Source organism: Penicillium canariense (genome assembly GCF_028826845.1).
Source record: "Penicillium canariense strain IBT 26290 chromosome Unknown utg000008l_segment0_segment0, whole genome shotgun sequence".
Classification (NCBI taxonomy): Eukaryota; Fungi; Ascomycota; class Eurotiomycetes; order Eurotiales; family Aspergillaceae; genus Penicillium; species Penicillium canariense.
Window position 1 is genome coordinate 1,754,184 of NW_026622735.1, and position 26,430 is coordinate 1,780,613.

Genomic DNA, 26,430 nt, shown 5'->3' on the forward strand with positions numbered 1-26,430 from the left:
TGTTGGCTGCGCTAGCATTGTCTGTGACCTCGTCGGCGTGACGGGGCGTCGATCGCGTCCGATATATACCACATCGTCGACCAGGGCAAAACAATCACATACAGATAGCTCTATCTTTTGCATCATATCTTCTCTGACTGTATCATGCACCCCAGCCACGCTAAGTTATCAAGGGCCCATGGGGACTGATAAGCAAGCGAGATGGCTTGGCGTCGGCCGAGATTCTGGGGAAACCCGAGCGATTGCGTCTGACCTACGCAAGCTGGGAAAACCTTCACATGTTTGGAAACTTGGAGTTTATATACCTGTATTTTCGTTCACCAGTAGAGAAGAGAAAAGATCCGGTCGTTTGCGCGCTCATCATGTGTACGATAGCGGCTCCTGCCAAATGTACGTTATTCTACAACGCCACGATCATCACGGTCAACGAACGACGTGAGATCATCCTCGATGGCTACATCCGCGTCGATGCCGACCGCATTACAACGGTCGGAAAGTGCCCGTTTCCGGATGAGTTACCCGCCCAGACAGAAGTAATTGATTGCGATGGGAAGATCATCATTCCAGGATTAATCAACACCCATGCTCACCTCGTTCAGTCTCTCCTCCGAGGACTGGCAGAGGATCTGCCATTGCACAACTGGCTATGCGACGCAATCTGGCCACTGGAAGCATCTTTCCAAGGTGATGATGGTGTTCGGGCAGCACGCCTGACAATGGCAGAGATGCTGAAGACCGGGACCACATGCTTCTTGGACCCGATGCTGACCTACCGGGCGGGGTTCGACGCGATTTGCGACGTGGTGGGCGAGATGGGAATCAGGGGATGCCTTGTGAGCTTGCAATATCGGTTGCGGCGGCAGTGAAAAAGGCCTACTAATAATGGACCACGTTCCGACCAGGGCAAGCTCGTCAAGTTCACCGAAACGAATCGACAATTGTCAATCACCGACCCGAGGGATCAGGACCTCCTTGCCATGTCAATCCCAGAACTGCTGAAAGCACACGAGAGACACCACGAGAGCCACGATGGTCGGATCCATGTGTGGGCAGCCGCGGGCACACCACGGGGCACATCAATCGCGTATTACCGTGAGCTGGGCGAGACATGCGCTAAGAATGGCATATCGGCAACGATGCACTGTGCCGAAGCTCCACGAGATCGAGAGATCTACCGAGATATATATCTCTGCAGCTCTATGGAGTTCGTTCGGAACGCGAAGCTCTGTGCAGCCACAACAGTGTCGGCCCAGAGCCATGATGAGCTCTCTCATCGGCTAGTGCTGGCCCACATGGTCAATCTGGACGAGGAGATTGACATCCCACTGCTGGCAAGCACTCATACTTCGGTGGCTCACAACCCCACTTCAAATCTCAAGCTGGCATCCGGAGTGGCTCCCGTGCCGGCCATGCTGTCCGCACCATCGCCTGTGAATGTATCTTTGGGTACTGATGGCGCCCCCTGCGCCAATCACTATGATATGTTTCAAGAAATGCACCTGGCAGGGATCCTTCACAAAGGCGTCCATCGGGATGCCAGGCTGATTCCCGCCGAGGTCGCCCTGGAGATGGCCACAATCAACGGAGCGAAGGCGCTGGGGCTCGAGCATGAGGTTGGAAGTCTTGAGGCAGGCAAAAAGGCGGATCTTGTGGTAGTAGATCCGTACGGGGGTGGGGGACTTGGTGCAGCCCCGTGGAGCAACCGATCCTCCAGAAACGCGGTCAGCCCTGTGACAACGGTTGTGCATGGATGTACGGGCCGCGACGTAGACACAACGATGGTGAATGGGGTGGTCTTGGTCCGAGAAGGCAGATTGGTGAGAGGAGGCAGGGAGAAAGAAAGGGAGATCGTTCGCATGGCTCAGGAGGCGGTTGAGGGCCTTCTCCAGCGCGGCAACCACGGCCGAAAGCCTGGGCAAGAGATCGGAGGCAAACTCATGAAAGGGTGGTCGTATATCTGAACTGGGGCGCTCGTCTTAGGAAGACATATTGCAAGAGAATGCAGCAGGATCATGTGTTTTTCGCTTCTACTGGCTCATACACTCCGCCCCGAAAATGGCAGCTGTGCGCCCGTCGCTCTCAACCGCGACCCTCTGTTCTTCGCTAGCATCATTCATCAGTCTGATCATCATCGTGGTCCTATTGGATACCTGCCGTACAAGCCTATACCAATCGTGCTACATGAAGTTCGACAGTTCCGCCCAGGTTGTATTCTCGCGTAACTTGATAACTTGATTACTCCCAACACCTCGTGGACCCCACCTCGATCACCCTCCCATGAGACAGGTTGGCAATCAACCAGAAGGCCACATCACCAGTGCACGGTGTTTGGGAGTGGCTGGCTCGATTAGAGACCACGTTCAGTGTAGACGACTAGGTAGCTAGCTTGTCGGATTTGTATGCTGACTTACTCCACGAGGCTGGTCAATTTGGGCAGTCTCTCGCCTAATTGTTGTTGCCTCGTAGCCGACCCCGCTTCTAGCGGGATGTTTGTGTCCGCCCAACCCGCTCATTCACTGTCCCCAAGCTTCTGCAGCCAACCCGAGGCGTGATCTGTTCCTTGAAACATCATGAGCTTTGGCTTCGGTCTTGGTGATTTCTTGGCGGTCTTGCAGCTAGCAAATGACTTGCGAGGCCGCTTTGCGCAAGCACCGAGGGAGTACAAAGCCATTACGGAAGAGTAAGTGTTGGATTTTGGATCGTGAGGTGACATATTAATGACTTGTGGCAGGGTCGAGTCCCTTATTCTGGTACTCAACCGCATCACCGACCTCGATGAAGAGGAAGTTGACGAACAAAGGGATGATGTGAACCAAGTCATCCGGAGCTGTGACAACGTTCTTCGGGATCTTGACTCGAGGCTACGAAAGTTTCACATTCTCGCAAAGGACTCATCTCCCGAGTGGACGGGCAGGGTGCGGCAGGCCTGGAAAAGGATCCGATGGGACCAAGCAGAGATAGACAATTTTCGATCTCGAATCGTCGCGAATATTTCTCTGCTCAATCTCATAGTAGGCAAGGCCAACCAGTATGTCGAACGTATTCTATTCTGCTCTTCCAGCTGGGTCCAGCCAGAGGACTCTTTTTTCTAATGGACATTCTCGGAAACTAGGCATGGAATTCAATCTCTCAATGACAGACAGGACGATCATGAGCGCGACAAGATCCTGGGTTGGCTGAGTCCAGTGAGCCCCTCGTTACGTCAAAGCGAAGTATTCAATTCTCATCAAAAGGGGACAGGGATATGGCTGCTGGAAACAGAGGACTTCCAGCAATGGATCCGCGGTGAAAAGCAGGTTCTCTTCTGTCCGGGGATCCCAGGCTCTGGAAAGACAGTCCTTTCATCAATCATCATTGATCATCTAGAGCAAAGGTTTCCCAATCCAGATGGCGTCGTAATCGCATATCTCTTTTGTGATTATCGGCAGCAACATACCCTTTTTGAGCTCTACTCGGCTCTTCTGCGACAAGCTGTGCAACGAAAAACCTCGATCCCGGAGAGTGTCAAATCATTTTACCAAAAATACTCTACACAATCAACCAGACCATCGGAGGATGAGATAATCGGTCAATTGCGATCTGTCCTTGCTTCGTGCGCCAGAGCCTTTGTGGTAATCGATGCACTAGATGAATGTCCAATTGCGGATGGTAACCACACCATTCGTAATTCCTTTCTTCGTCAGCTTGTTCGGTTGCAGAAGGAAGAGGGCTTTCATCTTCTTGCCACATCCCGACCAGACCAGGAGATTGCAGCCCACTTTGAGGGATCTGCTTCGGTGGAGATACGGGCGAGCAGTGAGGACATTCAGTACTATGTTGACGTACGTCTGAATGACCTTCCGTCTTTTGTTCGCAAAAGAGAGAAATTGAAACAGGCGATCAAGGACAGTATTACTAAGGCCGCCAAAGAGATGTACGAATTTATCTGCTGTTCCAGTGACGTGGTCCTAATCTGTCTTAGGTTTCTTCTTGCTCGGCTTTATTTTAATCTTCTCCTAGACGAGTCGAACGAAAAGGGGATCCGAAGAATGCTAGAAGAGTTTCGCACTGCCTCTGAGTCCAACGCTTCAGATCATGCCTATAATGAAACTGTGAGCAGAATCGAGCGTCAAGGGGCAAATGCGTTTGGCCTTGCAAAGAAAACCATCGGATGGATCGTAAACGCGAAAAGAGCTCTGACAATTGCCGAGCTTGAACACGCACTGGCGATTGAGTTTGAAACTACCGAATTCGATGAGACCAATATCACCGACGCCGAGCAATTGACTTCGTATTGCTGTGGTTTGGTTCTTGTCGATGAACAAACGACCGAAGTGAAATTCGTCCACTACACCACCCAGAAGTACTTTGAACGCACCTTGAAGACTTGGTTTCCCGAAATTTTTAGCCATATTACGGACAGCTGTTTGACCTACCTGTGCTACGACGTATTTGAGGAAGATCGATTTGAGGCCAAAGAAGAGGTTGAAAACATCCCTGCCGAATACCCGTTTTACACTTACGCCTCTCTTAATTGGGGACATCATTTCCGAGAGGCGCCTGGAAACCGGTCGATACTCTTGAATTTCCTTCAGACCGAGACCAAATTGATTGGATATGACCGCTGCGGGTTTGAGCCTCTGGATTGGAGGCCCGATCCCAAAACGAGTAACATAAAGGCAGAACACATTGCTGCCTATTTTAACCTGCAGCTTCTGATGCAAAAGCTTCTTGAGACTAATCCAACCAACGTGAACATCCAAGATTCGAGGAAACAGACGCCCTTGTTCGTGGCCACATGTCATGGGCATGAATCAATGGTAAAGTTGCTCCTGAATATGGGCGCCACAGTTGATCTCCCAGACACTGATGGCCTATCACCATTGCATGTGGCCGCGCGTAAAGGTTATGTGAGAATAGCCCAGATACTCCTGGATGAGGGCGCCGACATTGAAATGAGGTATTCAGGATATCAGACTCCATTATGCATCGCCGCGAGCAACGGCCATGAGTCCGTGACCACGCTGCTCCTAGATAGAGGCGCCAACTACAATCCCAGAGACGGTGACAGGAGTGCATTGCATGAGGCTTCAACAAGCGGTCATGTGACTATCATCAGGGAGCTGTTGAGCAGAGGTGCCGACATCGAAAGCAAGACTGGGGTTGGCGATGTTCCGTTACACGATGCAGCGTTAAACGGCCACTTGGAGGTCGTCAAACTGTTCTTGGAAAAAGGTGTAAGCCCCGACATAGCCAATAACGAAGGCGAAACGCCGCTACTCAGGATTACGGAATACTTCTCCTACGAATTGGTCAACCAGGAAACACACAATGCCACATTCGAGCTTCTCCTGAGCAAGGGTGCTAACACTGAACCCAAGACCAAGCATGGGGAAACTGTATTGCACCGAACTGCACAACAAGGCTGGGAGGTACCAGTCAAGCTTCTGGTAGACTATGGGGCCAAGATTGAAGCCAGAAACAACGACAACATGACCCCATTACGGTTGGCTGCAGAGAGAAATAGGGTGGAAATTGTCAGGCTGCTCCTAGACAGGGGGGCCCGTGCTGATACTATGAGTCGGAGCAGACAGACACCATTGCACATCGCAGCGAGAGACGGCAACAAGACCATCGCTATGATGATCTTAGACAAGGCTGCCAAACTTGACGTCTTTGATTTAATGGGCCACACTCCATTGTTTATGTCTACCTGGAGAGGGCATGAGACTGTGTCAAGGCTTCTCTTAAACAAAGGTGCCAATCCTAGCCCTCCAGGCTCGGGACCGCAACAGTTACCCTCGGCGATCGTCGAGGGTGGCCATCAAGTAGCCGTCAGGACTCTGTTTGAAGAGGACAGCAATCCGGATGAATTCAATGTTTATCGTCGAACTGCTTTGCACATGGCGAGTGCCAGTGGGAACACTTCCATAGCAAGACTTCTGCTTTCAGCTGGAGCAGAACCAGGTACCACGGATCGGTATGGCAGAACACCACTGTTTTATGCTGTCTGTGGAGGTCATTTAGACATGGTTCAACTGCTACTCGACTTGCCAAAGATTGACAGATGCCGTCCCGACATCTGGGGACTGACCCCTGCGGTCGAGGCCGAGAAGAGGGAGCTACACAAGATCAAGCGGCTCCTTGATAGCAAAGCTCCAAAGCTGAATCCAGGTGGGGAATCCAGTGCGGAATCAAGCGTGGACTCCCCGTCCCTAGAACCGAAAAGTCATCGATTCTGTGATGTTTGCCTAGGACGCCTTTCAGACGAAGAAACGTACTATTCGTGTGAATATTTCAATATATGCAGATTCTGCCCGCCTGTGCAGACTAACAGCTGTCCGGTGTGTGGCAATCAGCTGGTGAAAAGGACCAACACGCCTCCCACCCCCACGCTTGCGGAGATATGCGTGTGCATGTAACAGATTCAGGAAGCAAAATTATCCCAAGTAAACGAACTGTTTGGTGGTGCGGCTTTGCTTTGGTGACGGGAAAGAGATTCAAGTGATTGCAGCGATTGAAGGGACGTGCCGGCGGCCCCACCAGAACAATCCCTAGAACAATATCAAGACCGGCCCTTGCTCGTGGTCCTTGACCATTTCCACCATTTTTATTTCCAATTAAATCCAACCTTGTAACTCTGCTCAACTTCTCTCTCTCTCTCTCTCTCTCTCTCTCTCTCTCTCTGTGTGTGTGTGTTCTGGCATCCCACCGGCCTGCCACATGGATCGCGTGGTGATAGTCGGTGCCGGTTAGTAGCCGTCAATTCAACAAAGAATCCACTGGCTAATTTCCACAGGCCTGTACGGTCTCATCGCCGCAAAGACGTATTTGCAGGTTTCAGGCACCTACGATAACCAGAACCACAAGGATGAGACCTTCGAAACCACCGAGACCGCTGATGAAGTGCCACCCTGTTTTTCCGACATCAGACATACAGTGAAGCATATGCCCGGATGTTGTCTCCTCGTGCTGGATGCGGCATCAGACATTGGAGGGACCTGGGCAGAAGAGCGTCTTTATCCCAACCTACTGAGTCAGAACTCTTATGGGTTGTATGAGTTTAGTGACTTGCCTCTGTCGGACGTGGTCCCGGATGAAGCGGCGAGCGCGGGGCAGCAATTTATCGCGGGCTGGAAGATTAACCGTTACCTGCATGCCTGGGCTCAGAAATGGGACCTCAAGAAGCGAATCCGATTGAACTGGAGGGTGAGTGCATATTTGGCTGGTTCTGGTTCTGTCCCTCGTCTTACAGTGGCCAGGTTGAGAGTATTCGCAGGCTTGATAGTAAGGAGTGGGAACTCCAGGTCAACATTACTTCGACCCCGGCGCGTGGCTTGAGGATCATCTGCGACAAATTGATTTTGGCCACAGGGTTGACTTCAGTGCCGAATACGCCGGTGATAAACTCATCTCCGGTAGACACGAAGACCTCCACGTCTGTCATCCACGCGAAGGACATTGGTGATTGGGCTCGCAAAAATCTAGGATACCAACCTCTGCCCTTGTTGGAAGAGCTAACACAAGGGGATGGCCAGAGTAAACACCACAGCGCACCACTATGTTCTGTAGTGGTGTACGGAGGCGCGAAATCCGCCTTCGACCTGGTCCATTTCTTCGCAACTCTACATCGTAAGGATCCTGCACTGCACCTGAAGTTTGCGCCCAAGGAACCAGTCACGGTGAATTGGGTCATCCGCAAAGACGGAGCAGGGCCCGCATGGATGGCACCGCCAACTTCGCCGCTTCCGAATGGCGATGTTGTTGCAAGTGATAGAGCAGCCAGCACCAGGTTGCTTCATTATCTGGACCCATGCTGCTACGAGATCCCCAAGCGGGTGTCGCTATATCACACTGCAGAAGGCCGAAGCTGGGGCTTACGTGTGGAAGGATCATGGCTGTTCCGTCTCATCCACGGCAATCCTCTGGGCCGATGGTGTGTTCGCTGGTTCTGGCGCTCCGTGGACCGAAACTTTGAACAATTTGCGGATTACCAGTCAGAACCGAAGATGCAATCAATTCGGCCCTGCAATGGGTAAGATTGTGATCTGCTTGTGGGTGTGGATAGTATCTAATTGTCGATAGCGTCGTCTCGTGTGCCTCCAGTATTGGCATCGCCAACCAGCCCGATCTCTGGGACACGATCAGGCTACCACATGTGAAAATATACAGATCTGGCATTCAGAAAATAACGGCCTCGAAGGCACAGGACAAGGGCCAAGAGGCAACAAGTATCCAAGTATCGCTTGGCGGTGATACCTGCCTTGATGATGTAGACCTCGTGGTTCATGCGACTGGATATAAGCCTATTGTCCCCATCAAGTTCGACCCGCCGAGCTTTCGTGTCGAGCTAGGTTTAGCAGGGTTAGTGGGATCCCGTTCCGAAACAGGTACCACAATTGGAAACAGCGAGTCGTCCGATTATGCGGAGCTTCCTCAGGATGCGGAAGTCAATGAGCAAATCGAACACTGGAAATCTCTAGACGAGCAGTCAATCGCCTTGGTGAGAAAGACCTTGTCCGCGACTGGGTGTGCACCTGCAGGTCGAGACGCGCCAACATGGACCGGAAATAATCAACTTATCCCGTATCGCCTCTTCCGTCGCATGGTTGCCCCGAAGCTGGTTGCGGAGGGAGATCGTTCCTTTGCAGCCATTGGCATCGTGCTCACATCCACCATTGCGGTTGTCGCTGAGGTCCAAGCACTTTGGGTCGCTGCATTCTTGACTGGAGGGTTCGATGAAACTTTTGCAGCACACACGCCAACCCGGCCCATGGGCCTTGCTCTCGAACGGATGCCTCAAACCGCCATGGAGAAGGCCATATCTGAAGATGTGGTACTCGGGTCGCTGACAGGCTCCGGTCTTCAGGTCGATGCTATCCATGTAAGAATATCCTCTTGCGGTCGGTCAATCCTGGTCAGGGCTAACAATGTAGGATAGTATAACGATATGCTCATGCACGATCTAGCGTTAAACCCACACCGTTTAGGAGGGGGTTTCGTGACGGAGCTCACGGGGGTGTACGAACCATCCGTATATGCCGGAATAGTGGATGATTGGAGGAGAAGTCGCGGCAATGTGTAGCTGGCGTGAAATCATGTTGTATTGTACATCGTACATCGGTTAAAAACAAAACGATTGGCTGTTTCCATGAGACACTGCAGGGTTCACATGCAGTGTCTCACAACATCTACTCCCAAGGCTCCTCATCCGCACACCCTTTGCTCCCAAAAGCATCAACCAGGGATAATGAGTTCCCAAAACCCAACCCCGAACACTACCCCAGCGAGTACCCCGCTTGTGCCGGTTACGAGCCCAGGTACTGCGTCAAACAGACGCTCGGATGATATAGGTCACAGTGACTACCTGTGAGCTCCTAGTAGCTACATTCCACTCTAAACTACCCTACTAACAAGTCAAAAAGAGGTGTCCCGACCCACAGCAGCCAATTTATCGGTACCCCTGTTGTGCTCCCCACCACTTCAAGTGGTGTTGATGAGATGCAACCTGCCCGGCTAGCTACGCATATTCTCACCCTTCCATACATGGTAGCCAAGGAGTAGATGTTGTGAGGATATTGGAGCAGAGGTTGTGAGGATGAGGGGAGTGGGAGCAGAGAGTGTCAGGATGCGCACTGCTGATTGAGAGGGAAGATGTGTAGTGACTAAAGGAACAAGGAACAAGGAGAGAAGAGGGTGAGGGTGAGGTAGAGAGAGGAAGGAGAAAAAGAAGAGGGAGGGAAGGGTCTTCAAAAGCTTCTTCTAATCCAAGTATTTCATCGCTTCCCGAACTTTGTGATCTGTTCCAAGTTTCTGCTCCCTGCTTTATTCCCAACGTGATGCATTTAACGTACTGTGACCGACCATGAGTTCCAGGTCACTTAGCTTTCTCTTTCTATTATACGTCGCTCATCGCCACTTTGTACTCACCAAGTAGGATTGAGTACGCTGTCGACGGATTTGTCTTTGTCTTTTTGAGAAGTAAATTGAATGAAATTCTCAGCTCGCACCATCTGAGACTGGTTTAACTGCACAGTAATGGTGTTCAGGGCGTTCCGAGCGTTCAGGTTAAGGGGCCTAAAGCGCCTAAAGAGCAACGTAGCAAACGCACTCGTCCCAACGAATCACAAATTCCAACAATCAACAATAAATAAAAACATACAACAGCCAGGATTCGCATGTGGTCACCCACCATACTACTAACTGGCCGGCGTGTGGCTTAAGTACGGCTGAGCGGACGGGAAGCCCTGTTCTCCACACCCTATGGTCGTATGTACAAATCTAAACAGAGGAACAAAGTATGACAATCACTATTCTCCCTTAACACGAATCAGGGTACCGCATAAATCTATATCCCAAGTTAGCAACCCATCCAGGAAACTTCTAGCGTACTATCCAATTCTCACACATGCGTACGTCGCACCAGAATACCGCCTGCAGCTGCCCGCTGCCGAAGCCATGGATTCCAAACCCGTCGAACAGAGCCGTGCATCCTTCCAGGCGGAACGCCAGTCTTGGGCTCGGGCCGACATCACTTCGAGACATCACCGTAAGACTCTGGGATCCCGCATCTGCAACAACTGACTGAACATGTGAATGGCTTCCTGGTAGAGCTCGATATTGTCGGAAGGAGAATGCCCTCGTTCCTCTCCATCCTGCCGGCGGATCTGGCGAGAATCTCACTAAGCAGGGCCGGAAACGTGCGAGCGAGGGCTGGGATTTGGACGCGGAAAGTGCATTGCTAGTCGAACTTATCCAGCTATACCATCCCACAACCCGTCCCGGGACGGCGCGCGGAGTGGGCAATTGTGAAGACGCAGCTCCTCCTGGACGCAAGGAAGCCCGGGTCATGTGAGACCCCATCGTGGCCCCAGCTGGCGGCGCCCAGTGGGGAAGGAAACCCAGGGCTGTCGGTTGAATCCGAGGGTGCGCATGCGGGCGGGTGTCCTTGCAATGTTGCTAGTCGACCTTAGTGATGGGCGCGCAGGCCGGCGGCGAGAGCCCGGCCCGTCTAGCTCGGTCGGGAATTAGACGTCACCCGTCAGGCACCGGCGTTTTGGATGGGGATGCATGGTGCACGGTGCGTGCAGACTGAATAGGCCAGGGTCAGCGCCAACAGTGAAGGAATGGAGAATGGGACATGGGGAGGGATGAGGAGCCCAACGAAATTGTGGGGAAGCGTACGATCAGCGTTGCAGCGGCCGAGCCAAGTGAGTCTGCTGCAGGGTCACTCACCCATGGATCCCCCTGCAAGATGGACTGACATCAGCCGCGTTCCTGTCGGTGGCTTCACGACTACAGACTGCCCATCAAAGCGTGCGCAGACCCCAATTCACATTCCGATCCCTCGCAGCCAATCGTTCCTACAAAGGGAGACCCTTGCCCTGCAATCCGCTTGCCGGGGCTCGCCCTGTGCGCAGGCAAGGGATGCTACACAAAGCGGCGGTCTCCCTGGGTCAAAGTGGCTGCAACAAGTACATATCGCCCGGGTTAAACACCGCGAGCGTGCTGGTCTCGAACGTGTCGCGTTGAATTCTCGTCTAGCGATTTGCATCTTGCATCGTGCATCTCATCATGTACGGCCTCAAACAACTCACCGTCCTGGGCTTAATGCTGCTCTCCGTCGCGGCCAAGGAGACGCCGAAAAAGACGACTGTGAGTGTTTCCCATCATGGCCTCCATGGTTCAGTTGCGACTAGGTTTCATGCCTGCTGACTCGGCCGGTAGGTTGGTATTGAGACTGAAAAGGCTAGCTATGGCAAAGATGTGGAACTGGACGACTGCGTCGAGCTCGACGAGGAGTAAGTCGCCGGGCACCAAATGGAAGGCATTGGACTCACACATTCCCACGTTCCTAGTGAGGTGTATACCGTCTCCATTCGAAAGTACTGCCGCGTCTTTGTGTAAGTTGGATCCGTCTCCTGCTGGTGTTTCCTACTTGATTCTCATGCATTCTAGTGGACCTTTCTGCACCGGTCGAAACACCCTCCTCAGCCCCGGTGATCACTCGAATGACGACCCCGTGCCGATTACATCCATCTACTGCCACGAAAAGCGGCCCTTCTAGATAATTATACCTCTGCGGTCCGGAGATTATATCTCGCTGTGGGCTCAATTGGCGTTGGCCAAGCACCAAAATAGATTAATGAACTCATCCCGGTCGCTACGATGCTGACTCCACCTAGCACGTAGATGATACCTACAAGGACGAGCTGCTGCGACTCATCCGAAAGCCTATAAATAATTACCCTTCTATGTATGTTCGTAGCAGGCACTATCTTCGTAATTCATAAGGAAGCCTCCTGCTAATCCACCACCAGCACCTGTATACTGCCATTTCGGGTGTCAGCGCAAAGTTGCAGCGCATCCTCTGCTTTCTCCATGGGGAGTACATATGAAACCAGCCTCAAATCCAGGATGCCGCCAATCGGACATTGGATAGCCGGGGGCCACGTATCACGGTAGCGGTTGATGAAGCGTAAATCAATCTAAACAGGCTTAGCAGCTATCGGGAGTGAAACCATAGAATGGCCGCCTGCAGAAAAATATGCATGTATGGCAGGTTGTTCATGAGCGCCTTGCCGTAGCATTTATTGCTCTGCCTGGAGCAAAATTAGAAACGGCCATCGATCACGCTGGCTTATTGTTCTTTTGGACGTCTCATTCTGAGTGCAGGTTTTTGAGCGGGCGGCTGTGTTTCGACCTGACCGGCAAGGCCCCGTCAGGAACTGCGATCGCTTGTTTCTTGAAGTGGCCGTCTCAGCGTGATTTATCTTCCTCAGTCTGTTCAAACCACAAGGCACATGGGCCATTATACTCTTGTTAGCTGGTCCCCATGTCGTGGAATTTCGCTGGTTCATTGGGCCCTCGCCTGAGTTAGTGCAGAAGTGACCCCCTTTTCGGAAGCCTTGGTCCATAATGGGCTCTCTATCTTATCTGGCTCTGGCTCTGGACTCATCTATCGGGGATTACAAGTATCCACATGTCCCACGAAGATTATGGCTGGCGCATTCATTGTTGTATTTGATCAAAGGCTATTAAGGGAGTAGTCGCGTTGCTTTTAAAATGCGTTTGACGGGGGGAAGAGCGAGGAAGGGAACAGGAGGCGGGTTCCGCGCATCATGTCTTTTGCTACCAACGCGTTCCAGGAATTTGGCATTTGTGTTTTAAACGGACGCATCTATCTCTCCCCTCTATAGATAATAACCCGGACTTTATTGTGATAAGAGAGGCACATATACGGTGTTGTATATCGCCATCTGGGACCCCCTGCAGCGGTAGCAATAATGTATGCATACCTCTTCGTTTAGCCCCCTGAAGTTGTAGGCTCTTTATTCGCTACATGGTGTTTCAGGTCAAAAACACCCCGCACAACCAATGGAAGTGCCTAAATTGACCATGCGCAGCTCCCTGGGCGGGGAAGCTGAGACGCAAGTAATGATCGGCAGGGTACTCCTCAGTTCACTTCTTCCATCACCTCACGACCACGGAACGTGATGCAGCACTGCGAGCCTGGTCCGGGGTCTAAATAATGTTGGCAACATAACAGTGAAAGTATCTGTCAATTTGGATCAGAGTTACTCATCTCATCGACCATGACTCTAACAATGGCGTTACTCACCCTCGCTCTTGCGCAGAGTGTGGTGGCGCGCCCGCACGGCTCGACGGGCATAAGCAACATAAAAAATGTTGTCGTGCTGGTGCAGGAAAACTTATCGTTTGATCACTTTGCCGGTGGCCTCACATACGACGACAGCATCGACGGACTGGTTCAACGTCAATACTGCAATCCAGCGAACGTTTCGACCTCGATTTCGTCGAATGTTTGCGCTCAAAACATAGCGAAAAATGTTGCTTCAGAAGACCCCAATCATAGCATTTCTGGAGGAAACATGCAAATATTCGGCTCCTACCATCCACTTTCGAAAGCCCAGTCTTTAATGAATGGCTTTATTACCGAACAGCGACTCTCTTACATGGAGGACGATTTGTCGCGAGCAGCTGAGGTGATAAACTACTTTACACCGGAGCATATTCCTGTTTTCAACGCGCTTGCACAAAACTTTGTACTTATGGATAGATGGTTCGCTGCAGTGCCCGGCCCTACCAACCCTAACCGTGCCTACTTAACCTCTGGTGCTTCCCATGGCCACGGCATGAACGATGACGCTTTCAATCAATCGGCATTGCCACAAAAGTCGATATTTGAACAGTTATCAGAAAAAGGTATCACCTGGAAAAACTATGAAAACTCGACGAAATCCGATCCCCCTTTCTTGCCCGATGCCTTATTCTATGACTGGACAGCAAGATCTACAATTGGAAAGACCAATGTTCTGCCCATTGAGCGTTTCTACAAGGACGCCAAAGATGGAAATCTCCCCCAGTTCACCTGGATCAACCCGGAATGCTGCAACTACATGTCAATGCATCCACCATCTCCGATTAATATGGGTGAAAACTTCATAAAAGGCATTTACGAGGCTTTGCGAAACTCACCGCAGTGGAAAGACACCTTGTTTATCTTGACATTTGATGAGCACGGCGGCTTCGCCGATCATGTCGCTCCACCTACAGATGTTCCAGCTGGCGATAGTCTGACATACACGGAGAAGGCGGGCGATGGGGTTGACTACACATTTCATTTTGACCGATTGGGCGTGCGCGTCCCCACCGTGTTGGCTTCGCCGTGGGTCGGGAAAGGGTTGATCCAAAACAGGCCCGGCGAGGGAAACGGAGATTTCACCCATACGTCTATCTTGAAGTTTCTCTCGGAGCTTTGGGATCTAGAAATTCTTTCCCCACGTGTCGACTGGTCACCGTCTTTGAGTAGTCTGATTACTTCTAACTTCCGCGACGATACCCCTGAGAAGCTTCCAAATGCCGCAGATTTCTAACCCCCTCGTGCTGTCACCTCCAGCTTCGAGGTGATAAAACTGGCGTCATTCGATCATGTTTAATAAGATGTAATCTGAGACATTTGGTGAGCATGGGGAATTCGGATGGCTAATCAGGTGATGTCTATTATTAAGTAGGGTCTAAGGTCTATATATGTATGTTTTCAAGCATTAACAAGCCCATTTCATTTGCGGCCAGTGCCAAAGAAATTCCAAAGTCTCCATTTCAAAGATTTTGAATGCTGGGTAATGGCGGAGTGGTGCGTGTTCACACGGTCAATGTCATACGGGTTCGCCTCGTAGACCGTATCTGTGCGCTCCAAAGTTGATATTGAGGAAGCCAAGTCGCTTGCCATGGCTGTTTGAGTCAAGCCCACCCATTCAAGCTTAGCGTCATGGTCGTGAACCTTTCGCATCAATGAGCGCATGAATTCGTCCGCCTCGGCGGCATACTTGCATTTTTGGCGAATGGCAGAACCGTAGCGGTAGAAAATGAAGGGGAATGGAACACAGGCAAGAGAAAGGAATGCCGGAATACACGATGCCCAATGGATGCCGAGGTTTTGATACATGTAGGTGGTAAACAGTGGGAATATCGCACCAAAACACGAACGTATGATAGAGCTGGCTGCGAGTACCGATGCAGCGTAGATGGTGTATGCGTCGATGAGATAGCTCATAATCCCCAAGAAAACGAGGACCATTCCAAAGCCGAAGGGTGCGGTAGCAACCACGCAAACAATCCATGGGATTGATGGCGAGTTGGTCCATGCAAACCAAAACAAGCCAATAGGGATGGCGAGACCACCAAGAATTGTAGGTGGCAGACGGGCTTCAGGCGGTGCAAATCCATTGTGCTTCTCGTGAATGCGGACATAGCGCTTATTGTCGTACATGTTGAGGCCCACTGCTATCATCATGCCAATCATCACAGAAATAAAGGGTAAGCTGCCAATGCCCTCACCCCAGCCACGGATGTCTTGGAAAACAATGGGAAATGCGTCGAAGAGCATATAGAGTGTTCCATACACGATAGCCATGTAGATAGAAAGCAGCAGGACGATAGGCTCGGAAAACAATAGAATCCAAGGGCGACTGAGTGCAGTACTAAATGCATCACGCGCAGACAGCTGCCCACGGTCAATCTCCACTTTGCTGCGATACACGCGGCCAGTGAGGGAGGATAGTCGCTCTGCTCGTTTGCGCAGTAAGAGGGGTGCGTAGGTTTCTGGGATACATAGCAGCCCCACGATCCAAATGAGACCAGTGAAGATAGCTAGGAATCCCTGTACCCACCGCCAGCCTGCACCTTGACCGATAAACCCACCAACAACAGGGCCGAGAGAGGGTCCTAGAAAAGGGGCGCCAGCAAAAAGACTAGTCGCTAGGCCTCGCTCGTCTGCAGGAAAGATATCGGCGATAACACCACCAGCATTGGTGAAGGGTGATGAGCCAAAAGAACCAGCGAAGAACCGTAGAATGACCAAAGTCCAGATATTCTGGGACCCCGCCGCGCCAGCACAGAATACCGACAGACCAAGAAAAGTGATCAAAAAGACAACTTGGCGACCGATAAGCTCACTGAGAGGCGCCCAAAGAAGTGGGCCAACTGCAAATCCAAGGACGAAAAGAGAAACACCAAGGGTGCCGACTTCTTGGCTGACATCCAGATCTTTGAGCACTTGAGATATACCACCTGCATAGGCCGAAGAAGCTAGTGAGACAGCCAGCGTAGCAAAGGCGACTATCACAGTGTAGACCCATTTGAGACGAGTGTCGAATTGCATAGGATTTCGGGGATCGTTCGGGATCCATTCAACGTGAAACGGGTCTTCTTCTGTTCCTGAGCCAGCGTAAGGATAGTCGATGATCTCCTGAGTGACGACTCCCTGGTCGGTCAAAATTCGCCAATATGGTATGGAGCGAAGGTAGGGCATCTCAGCGGAATCGTTTGCCATCGCTGGTATTGCGGACAGGGCTGTCCGGCGTGTATTCACTGTGTGCAACAAAGCGCAGCAAAGAGCGAGAATAACTCTTAAAAGGAGTTCTACGCCACCAGAAGGCTCAAAATCACATGGCGTTTAAATGCATGTAGCTAGTAAGTGATCACGCACTGTGATTGCGTGGAAAACAGGCATTGCTCCACTAGTGGAGAGCTGGGCGCCGCTTTTCCAAAGCCCACAGTGGAATTTAGGGCGTGAGCTCGGCAAGCCGATCGGTCGGGTCACTACAGGGCCTCGGTTCCCAAAATTTCGGTATCGTGTATGGGTGTGACAATGGGGCACGGCAGTTCTTTTCAGCTTTTGGCCGAGATCCTAATTCTGGTACGTATCCACACACTCTAATTATTTAATTATAGCTTATCTCTCGCATCCCCTTTTGCCATCGTAGGATTTCCAACTACTACATTCCGCGAAGCCGAAGGCGAAGATAAAGTCTCACAGTGAAAACTCTTTCTTCCAGCCGTACCACCCACTTTGTGCAAGTTAATTATTAGTTTTCCTCATCAAATTTGTGATGAATAATTTTTCAGATGCTTTCGATCAGCCTCCCCCATTCCTGAGGTTTGAAATCCGTACAGTGACAGACCAAAAGTAATTTGCGCCCTAGGACTTCCGCCCCAGTGCTTACTAATTTTCTGCTGAATATTCTGCAATGCGAAACTCTCTTATCACTACTCAACTCTACCTAATGTTTTGAATGCACGCTTTCGTTCATCCTAATAGCTGTTGTTGCCTGCTAAATTATAGTGTTTTGATAAACACGCAGCGCGCTGTTGTGCATAGAGAAGGTACGCAGTGTAGGATATATATTGGAGGTAGGGCGGTCGGATACAGATGTACCGGGGTGCAATTACTTTTGGGCCGCCGCTATATGTACTGACCTGGATTGATGAGATTAAGGAAACTGGACCGGGCAGAATTTGAAAAAATGAATCAGTGAGTCAATGATCCACGGGAAAGGAAAGTTCCCTTGGTTAATCGAGGGAACCATCTACAATGGCAAAATGCAAACTTAATCCGCATCTAGAGCTAAGTTGGTTGGACCAGAGCTGAAGGTAGCTCGGTTTTTTGGAATGTTACTCCACCGAGAGCGTCTTAGAACGGGTCAGCCGCGCTACTTTCTGAAGGAGACGCTACTTCCTGTCTACTTACCTTCCATCTTAGCAGGAAAGAAAATCGCTCGATTGGAGCTCAAGCATTTCGGTTGAATGCATACGCCTTAGGTTTCCATCCAACAATTCACCGTAAAGCTACGAGGCTACGGACCCGGCTTCTGGTATTGGGATTATAGTTTTCCAATACAGCTATTCAACTCGGTTGAACTGGGTGACTTTTAACTTACCCCCTTGTCCGGAAGCTGCTTCCAATGGGAGGAATTAACGTACGGATTCACGTCAATATACTTCCGTAACTAACCGGCGCGTTCTTTAAATGGACGTGATCAACATTCCATTGCCTTTTCAATCCCGACCAATGTGGGCCTTGGTTCCTTATTGGATAGCCTTGTAAGGGCTTCCTCACCCCGAGGTGATCATCGAAGAAGCACCGATAACGCGTACAGCGATCAAGAACATGGAGTCAAAGAGTCGACGTTGCGACAGAGACTTCGCACTCCTAGCCAGCCTTCTGGGTGAAATAAAGGATTATTAGAAAAGGTTGACTGGCTATGAATATAGTGTTAGTGGTAACTCATGACGATTTAGCCCCTTGACCCCGTGTTTGAGTTGAGCAGAAGGGCTGATCTAGGGATTTAGTGTCACATTGCTAGGAGCTGGGGCCTTCAGAATTCGAAGATCATTCGTTTTGCATGAGTTTAGTGGCGTTCCAGACCCGATGGCCGCCATACTCTGCAAAGCTGTTTCGTCATCGTTCCACTTGGAAATTTATTTCTGCTGTTGTCTGGTAGCGAGAGAAAGAACTCTTCTTGACTCGAATTCAAAATTTCGTCTTTGCCCACGCTGTTGGGAGTATATCTGCCGCAACAAATCTATAGCCCTCTTCGAGATGGCCCCACCAAATGACTATCAACATGGAGATTCTACCCTACATCTAGTGGATACCAAAGAATATGCACCCAGCATCGCGAGTAATAGCCTCAAGACACGATATTATCGACCTTCATCTGAAGGATATGATCTCGAAATATCTCCTGGGGAGGATGAGTTACCTCCAATCGACGGAGGTATACAAGCATGGTTATTTCTGTTAGCGGCAGCTATACTTGAAGCGTTAGTCTGGGGTGAGTTACTCTACGAAATGGTTTAGGAGATGAGAGTGGCACTGATTGATACAGGTTACGCATTCTCATTTGGAATATTCCAAGATTACTACAGTGCACATGCGCCGTTTCAAGGTTCCGGAAATATTGCCGTGATTGGTACTTGCGCGATGGTATGGCCGAGCCTTTTCATGAAATTTTGGGTTTACCTTACAAAATCCACAGGGCATCGCATATCTAATCGCCCCATTGGCCATTGTGATTATGATTTTAATACCTCGCCTCGCTCCTTGGGTATCGACGATTGGAGTCGTGATCATGTGCCTTTCGCTGGCATTGAGCTCTTTCGCTACAAATGTAACGCACTTGATTCTCTCACAAGGAATTGGATTTGGCATTGGCGGTTGCTTTGCTTATACGCCATCAATTTTGTTCATGTCGGAGTGGTTCGTGAAGAAGAAAGGCCTCGCATTTGGAATTGTGTGGGTAAGTGGGAATCTCACTATCGGAAAAATTAATCTCACTGATTTTTGTCCTCACCACCATGAGATAGGCTGGTTCGGGAATATCAGGAGTGATATTTCCGCTCACGATAGAATGGTTACTTGATCAACATGGAATCGAAACCACTCTTAGAGTCTCGGCAGTGACACTGTTTATTCTTGCCGCCCCTTTTCTTTACTTCCACAGACCGCGCCTTCCAGTGCGTGCTGCTGTACGCCACGACCGATTAAACTTTCGATTCGTATACAACAAAGTGTATCTCATCTATCAGCTTGGGAACACAGTGGAGGCGCTAGGCTTCTTCTTGCCTACAATCTGCCTGCCGATGTATGCACGCAGCCTAGGTGCCAACGAATTCTTGTCCTCGCTTACAGTAACACTCGTGAACCTTACTTCGGTGTTCAGTTCTGTACTAGCAGGATTTCTATCCGACCGCTACCATGTCACTACGATTATCCTGATTTCAACGGTGGGCACAGTTCTGTCGGTGTTTCTTTTGTGGGGCTTTGCAGTTACTCTTCCAGCGCTCTATGTCTTTTGCACCGCGTACGGTCTCCTAGCAGGCGGCTTTTCGTCGACATGGTCAGGCATCGCCAATGAAATTCAGAAAGCCAATCCAGATTCGGATGCCACCGTCATATTTCCATTCATGGAAACTGGCCGGGGAATTGGCAACGTCGTCAGTGGCCCACTGAGCGAAACACTTCTCAGGGCAGATAATTGGAAAGGCCGCGCATCGGGAGCCTACGGTAGTGGATATGGTGCTCTTGTTGTTTGCACAGGAGGAACTGCCATCGTTGGCGGGATTTCGGTCGTGGCGCGCCAGCTCAAATGGATTTGAAGATGTACCTACCTACCTATGTTTTCTGCCTCCGTTCGATTTGGAGCAGAACCGCGTAGTTGTCTCTTTATCATAGTGGGGGCAACGTACTCGGATGTACATCCTTGCTGCACAATCGATGTAGGAGAAAGAATGCCATATGTGCTAGAAGACGAAAATGTGCATGTGCTAGAAAACCTTCCAAAATATATTCAGCGCAATCAATCAAGCCAAATTATTACATCAATCATTATTTCGTGACCCAGCCCCAAACTCTCCAATACCAGGGCTTCGGAGGCCCTTGCTCCTTCACGTAGTGCATCCGACCAGTATCAAGATCAGCCTCGGCCGCGCGAACGAAAGCCGGCCTGAAAACGATCTTGTGCCCAAGATACAACACCACAAAAACAATGATGCAGATATAGGCCATGAAGAAGTCGATAACGTTAAATGTGGGTATAAAAGATGTGAACCCCTGTGTGAGAGCGACAAGGATATTGAAGAAAAGACCATACCAGGCCAGGTAGGGTTGAAGAATAGCCTTGTACGGGAGTGTGTCGCGAGAGACTCCACGGGCAGACAGTGCGCGCATGAAAGCGATATGGCATGCATTGATCGACGACCAAGTCACAAATCCAGCAACACTGGACAGGTTGACGAGCCAGGTGAACACCTGCCCCGCATCGTTGGACACGTTCATGAAACCTAGGAGACCGAACAGCGCGGTGAATGTGACACTGATGTAAGGCACTCCTCCTTTGGTAGTACGCGCGAAGAACTTGGGGGCGAAGCCTTCATGTGCCAGCCCAGTCAAGATACGGCTACCGCTGTACACATTGGAGTTGGCTGCTGACAAGACCACTGTCAACAACACAGCATTGATCAAACTCGGGAGAACCTTGACACCGGCCAGATCGGCAGCAATAACCATAGGCGAGGCGGAGGCATTAGTAGTATCGGTGGTCAGCCTGCCGTTGGTGTAGGGGACTACCAGCCCAATAAAGAAGATAGTGAGCACGAAGAAAAGAAGAATCCGAACAAAAGTCTTGCGAATCGCCGAAGGTACAGTCTTCTGGGGGTTTTCAGTCTCTCCAGCAGCCACACCCACAAGTTCTGTTCCTTGATATGAGAAACCAGCTTGGATGAGGACAGCCCAGAACCCAACGAACTTGCCGACGGATTCAGGCTGGTCAATAAGGTGAGTAGCAAAAGCTCCAGGATTCTCCCAGTAACGGAATCCAAGGTAGCCCTGCTTGCCTACACCACAATCAACGGCGATAGCAAAGATCATAAACCCGATGACGGTAGCGACCTTGATAGTGGAGAACCAGAACTCTAGCTCGCCATAGAAATTGACCGGTAGGAAATTCAGGGCCGTAATGAACACCCAGAAGACACCAATGAAGATCGCAATGTTGAGACTCGGATCCCAGTATTGGATGATAGTTCCCGTAGCGGTAAGCTCGACGGCGAATGTGGAAGCCCAATTAAACCAGTAGATCCATCCCATAGAAAATCCGAGACTTGGGTCAATCAAGCGAGCAGCGTAGGAGGTAAAAGCTCCGGGGATAGGAATGTAGGTCGCGACTTCGCCAAGAGATGTCATCACAGAAAAAACAATCGAGCCGACAAAGATATAGGCAATCAGCGCGCCTGCGGGGCCAGAGTATGCGATCGCAGTTCCACTGGAAATGAACAGACCTAGGGAGTGTTAGTCATGATCGCCAATATACCAGATTTTTTTTAACCATGTCCTCACCCGTTCCGATAGTTCCACCTAGAAAATACTCGTCAGCACCAGGATATCACGACTTGGTATGGATCTATATGAACGAACCAATAGCAATCATCTGCAAATGCCGGCTCTTGAGCTTGCGCTTCAGTTCTCCAGGTGCCGACTGTTTATGATTCTCCTCCGCATCGGAGGGTTTAATATCCTGCACAGCATGTTTGATGTCCGAAACAAGAGCTTCGCCTTCCACCGACTCGCTAGTGACCTGCGGCGCGGAGGCGGCATCCTTATCAGACGCCATATCGGGCCGCCGAGGTAGAGACAAGCGCAAAACGACTGGGGGTAATAGTCAGCTGTCTATTGACACCCCCGAATGACCGAGCAGAGTTGAAAAACTGCCTAGAGAAAGCTGGCAAGATTTTTTTCTCTACATGTTGGAAATCTCCGTTTTCGCTTTAGGTCCTCGGTGGGGTTCCAAAGGACCCACTGCCACCGCGGAGAGGAATTCTCTTAGGTAAACCGCGCCGGAAAGGAAGGAGAAAACGACTGGTGGCGCCAGTCGGCAAGCCCACCTAAACTGGGCATTCTGGACGCATATTACGGTTCAGCGGGGTCCGGTCTGCATGGTGTTGTTTCAGGAGAGAAAAACGCAGCGGAGATGCACGTGAAGGAGAAAACATAGTCAATAAGCAACGCCAAGCACCGTTTCCTAAAGGTCACGTGGATCATCATAATCTATCGATTTTTGAGAATTGGCTGGGTTCAATTTGATCTTCACAGGAAAGATGATGACCTAAACAACGAACAGAGCATATGAACGAGGAAGGAGAGCTCAGAGGGCTTATAACTGCCACATCAAGGCCAGCCCATCTATGTAGCATTGTTAAATGACTGCCAAAGGGCGGGCCTGCCTCGTCACTCTTTCGACACGCCCACGCGATTGTCAACGGACGGGTTTGTACTTGGTATCAAGAGAGATCAAATTTTCGCCTTTAATCTCTCCGTCGCATCAAGCTCCCTCTTCAGCGGCCCTGCAAACCCGAATATGTATGCTGCAATCTTTCGCATTTGAATCTCCTCGGAGCCTTCAGTGATCCGATAGCGTCGGAAATGGCGATAGATGTGCTCGAAAGGATAGTGGCGGGAGTACCCGTCGCCGCCGTGGATCTGTTCAGTCAGCTCTCCTTCCCAGATAAGGATGATGATCAGAATCGGAAGTCACGAACACACCTGAATCGCCCGGTCGGCAGCCTGACAACACAGTCGATTAGCCCAGAAATTACACATTGCCACCTTGTCGCTGAGTTGGCGCTCAATCACAACCCATGCGGGTTGCTGAACTTGTCCTGCTTTGCTCGCGGCCACAATACGGTCCATGTCACAACTAGTCTTCAGTATGAGCAAGCGCAACATCTCGACTTGTGTCATCAATTCTACTATGGGGAACTGGATGGCCTGGTTGTCTGCCAGAATCTTGCCCTCACCCCAGATCTTTCGCGATCGGGCACGCTCAATGCTGCGTTCGAGACAGAATTTGGCCGCGCCACAGGAACTGGCTGCTTGCCGTATGCGGTTCTCATGCACAAAGGTCTGCGCAATGGCCAAGCCTTGGTCGACTATGCCCAAGACGGCGGATTCTGGTACCCATACGCCTTCTAGCTCAACCGTTGCGTGGTCTGTTGGCATATTTAATGTCCATTCATAACTGGCGATTCTGAGACCGAAAGCTTCGCGAGGAACGAGGAAAGCAGTAATTCCTGTTCCGGAACCTGCAGCTCCTGACGTTCTTGCGAATATCAGAAAGTGGGTACAGGAATGGGCACCCGTCTGCCACTTTTTTGCTCCGCTGATTTCAAAGCCGCCACGTTCACGACGTGCTACGGTAGACATGAACGTTGCATCGCTACCATGTTCCGGCTCTGTCAGGCCAAAGGTCATTCGAAATTTCCCTCGAAGACGGGCGGGAATGAGTGTTTGCCGCTGCTGTTCGCTTCCAAAATGGTGGACCATAAGGACATCGGGAAAATTCCCAACAATACTGTGTTCATTCTGTAAATCGTTGGCAAGGCCAAGGCCGCCTCCATAAACGGGATGCGAGGATAGATAGAAGCGAATAGCAGACATCCATAAGTTGGTGTCCGGGTGCTCCTGTCCCCCATACTTCTTGGGAAGTGCAAACCGGTAGAAGCCCGCCTCATCGGCCAGGTCACGAGCCTGTTCTGTATTCGAATCAAGCTCAACACGTTTACTCATTCTTCAGTTACAAATTGCCACATGACTCACTCAGCAAGGCTTCCCATTCGGGCCGCGGGTTGCCATTTTGATCCCAGTCTGTCCTAGCATCCTCGCGGCGATGATCGAAGAAACGGTTGTTATCACCTGTGTGCTGTAGAGGGAGTATGGTAGACTGAATAAATGAATCAACGGATTGGAGATGATCATGTAGTTCATCTGGTAATTCGAAGTTCATATTGGCGATGAGGTCTGTCGACGATTGAGCTTCCTGTCGTGCTCACTTTAAATATCGAGCCACCTTCCCCGCATTCGGGCCTCGGCTTCCACTTCGCTTGGCACTTCATTCGTATAGCCTTCGAAAATGGGATGTCTCCCAAAGAACCACAATGAGCTAGCCTCCTGTTTTGTTTTTCCTGCAAAATACTATGGTAGGTATAACTCGTTCTGTCCAGCCTCTACCTCTAATAAACCGAACAGAGGGCTAGCTCCTACTATGAGTAATAACGAAGGCAATGCACTAGCTGAGGACTTTTCAAGGTAGTCGTAGAGAGCAGAATTACCTCATGGAAAGGGCTTCTTTTCATCTCAGAGAATGAACTTTGCTGTCATTACAACAGGATAGGAATTTCAGTGCATGGAGCGATAACTTACGGCTAGCGATTGATAGATCACACGGGAGAACACAGAGAACACATTGCCAATGGTTTTTTATTTAATCCTGGATTACTCATGGACTCGACCGTTGTTCTTAACTGCCGAGTATCAGTCTTACGGGCAGCAGTGCGCGCGTACGGGCCATGGGGAAGCCCTCAACAACAAACCCCCCGTCTTCCTTCAACCAACCTATCCCTTCATCATGACTTTGATTCTGATAGGTTTTTCGTGCTGAATGCATACTAGACCATACATTATTCGCTTGGTCTAATAGGAAGCTACCTCTATCTCTAGCGGGCGCCGTATTATGGAAACCCATCCGCAAATCATCTCCAGCTGCGGGAGATCGAAAACGTTCTACTTCGCATTTTTGCCCCATGTAGCCACTCAGCAAGATGTTATTCGACCATTATGCTAGCGGCTATTCAATGAAGTCAGAACTTGGCTTCGTGGCGTCCTGTCTAGCTGCTACGACAAAGTTTTGCGGGTATGCAGTCGATTTGTTGACCCTCAATGCAGGCGCGAAGAAGCACCGGGGGTTCGCCTCTCCAGACTTAGAGGGCGAGGCAATGAAACCAAGGCCGAGGGTCACCACAGGCTTCGCGGCCCAAGACTAACTAGCACAATCTAACAAAACAAAATGGACCATTGTCGTTGGGGACGATATTAGATTGACAGAATATATTGCTGGCCATCCAAACGTCCTCTGTGATATTCTGGGAGCTCCGTCACCGCTATCCGCCGCAGGATATCTGTTTGTTACGACCGTGACCTCTCCATGTCCGAAAAGACAGACAGAGACGCTTAGGAACTTTTAGTTGCAGACCTGGCGCACCGGGAGAGCGAGATGTCTCGCGGCCCAGGATGGCAGCGGAGCGACCGGAAGCCCAACCTTCTGGCTGGGAAGACCCCCAAGCAAGAATTAATTAACAAAGTCGACCAACTTGAAACGTCAACATCCACGACTACCCTAGAAGTCGAATACAAAGCTGAAACCGCCCGCGACGCCGAGACCGGGTTTCTGTTTTACCTGTTGCTCGAAGATTTCAACAAGATCCGAACTGGTAATCTCGGGAAAATCCACATTTCCCAAAGTCTTCTACTCTTATTGATATTTCAATATCATAAGTTCTTCAACAAGCGCTGTTTCTATGTTGGCCGATAAGTGTTGTGAGAGGCGATTTAACGATTGGATTCTGGGAACATCAGTTACTAACAACCCAAGCCCACGTTAGCGGGACCTGTGCATAGCTTTCACATGGTACTCGCACGTTTCGAACCCCTGTGCTGGTAGCAATGCAAGTGTTCGAGTAACGTGGTGAAAGCGGGGTCAGTACGATTTTAAAGACTTGTGCAAGAGGAAATAATCCGCGAGCGGAAATCGGCCC

The 26,430-nt window shown here is 50.5% G+C and overlaps 10 protein-coding genes across 10 annotated transcripts; 7 read left to right on the top strand and 3 right to left on the bottom strand.

The window, feature by feature from the left end:
* Positions 1-362: 362 nt before the first annotated feature.
* Positions 363-1,961, top strand: N7482_010575 (amidohydrolase; the record flags this gene model as incomplete). Its single annotated transcript, XM_056692699.1, has 2 exons — positions 363-833; positions 903-1,961. The coding sequence occupies 2 exons, from the start codon at positions 363-365 to the stop codon at positions 1,959-1,961; spliced, it is 1,530 nt and encodes a 509-aa protein (XP_056538656.1).
* A 609-nt stretch (positions 1,962-2,570) lies between these two features.
* On the top strand, positions 2,571-6,401 carry N7482_010576 (uncharacterized protein; the record flags this gene model as incomplete). The annotated part of the gene is made up of 3 exons (XM_056692700.1): positions 2,571-2,680; positions 2,732-3,028; positions 3,113-6,401. 3 exons carry the CDS (start codon positions 2,571-2,573, stop codon positions 6,399-6,401), a joined length of 3,696 nt encoding a protein of 1,231 aa, XP_056538657.1.
* Positions 6,402-6,702: 301 nt separating this feature from the next.
* N7482_010577 (uncharacterized protein) lies at positions 6,703-9,543 on the top strand (the record flags this gene model as incomplete). The annotated part of the gene is made up of 7 exons (XM_056692701.1): positions 6,703-6,730; positions 6,779-7,188; positions 7,242-8,014; positions 8,065-8,863; positions 8,921-9,000; positions 9,145-9,348; positions 9,405-9,543. 7 exons carry the CDS (start codon positions 6,703-6,705, stop codon positions 9,541-9,543), a joined length of 2,433 nt encoding a protein of 810 aa, XP_056538658.1.
* An 894-nt stretch (positions 9,544-10,437) lies between these two features.
* Positions 10,438-10,834, top strand: N7482_010578 (uncharacterized protein; the record flags this gene model as incomplete). Its single annotated transcript, XM_056692702.1, has 2 exons — positions 10,438-10,528; positions 10,593-10,834. 2 exons carry the CDS (start codon positions 10,438-10,440, stop codon positions 10,832-10,834), a joined length of 333 nt encoding a protein of 110 aa, XP_056538659.1.
* A 719-nt stretch (positions 10,835-11,553) lies between these two features.
* N7482_010579 (uncharacterized protein) lies at positions 11,554-12,046 on the top strand (the record flags this gene model as incomplete). Its single annotated transcript, XM_056692703.1, has 4 exons — positions 11,554-11,634; positions 11,707-11,780; positions 11,838-11,882; positions 11,938-12,046. 4 exons carry the CDS (start codon positions 11,554-11,556, stop codon positions 12,044-12,046), a joined length of 309 nt encoding a protein of 102 aa, XP_056538660.1.
* A 1,528-nt stretch (positions 12,047-13,574) lies between these two features.
* N7482_010580 (putative phosphatidylglycerol specific phospholipase) lies at positions 13,575-14,876 on the top strand (the record flags this gene model as incomplete). The annotated part of the gene is made up of 1 exon (XM_056692704.1): positions 13,575-14,876. The coding sequence occupies one exon, from the start codon at positions 13,575-13,577 to the stop codon at positions 14,874-14,876; it is 1,302 nt and encodes a 433-aa protein (XP_056538661.1).
* Positions 14,877-15,061: 185 nt separating this feature from the next.
* N7482_010581 (MFS transporter) lies at positions 15,062-16,834 on the bottom strand (the record flags this gene model as incomplete). Its single annotated transcript, XM_056692705.1, has 1 exon — positions 15,062-16,834. One exon carries the CDS (start codon positions 16,832-16,834, stop codon positions 15,062-15,064), a length of 1,773 nt encoding a protein of 590 aa, XP_056538662.1.
* A 2,049-nt stretch (positions 16,835-18,883) lies between these two features.
* N7482_010582 (uncharacterized protein) lies at positions 18,884-20,442 on the top strand (the record flags this gene model as incomplete). The annotated part of the gene is made up of 4 exons (XM_056692706.1): positions 18,884-19,118; positions 19,173-19,270; positions 19,323-19,583; positions 19,651-20,442. 4 exons carry the CDS (start codon positions 18,884-18,886, stop codon positions 20,440-20,442), a joined length of 1,386 nt encoding a protein of 461 aa, XP_056538663.1.
* A 229-nt stretch (positions 20,443-20,671) lies between these two features.
* On the bottom strand, positions 20,672-22,454 carry N7482_010583 (Arginine permease CAN1; the record flags this gene model as incomplete). The annotated part of the gene is made up of 3 exons (XM_056692707.1): positions 20,672-22,122; positions 22,181-22,198; positions 22,259-22,454. The coding sequence occupies 3 exons, from the start codon at positions 22,452-22,454 to the stop codon at positions 20,672-20,674; spliced, it is 1,665 nt and encodes a 554-aa protein (XP_056538664.1).
* Positions 22,455-23,131: 677 nt separating this feature from the next.
* N7482_010584 (acyl-CoA dehydrogenase family protein) lies at positions 23,132-24,623 on the bottom strand (the record flags this gene model as incomplete). Its single annotated transcript, XM_056692708.1, has 3 exons — positions 23,132-23,320; positions 23,384-24,372; positions 24,437-24,623. 3 exons carry the CDS (start codon positions 24,621-24,623, stop codon positions 23,132-23,134), a joined length of 1,365 nt encoding a protein of 454 aa, XP_056538665.1.
* Positions 24,624-26,430: the final 1,807 nt, after the last annotated feature.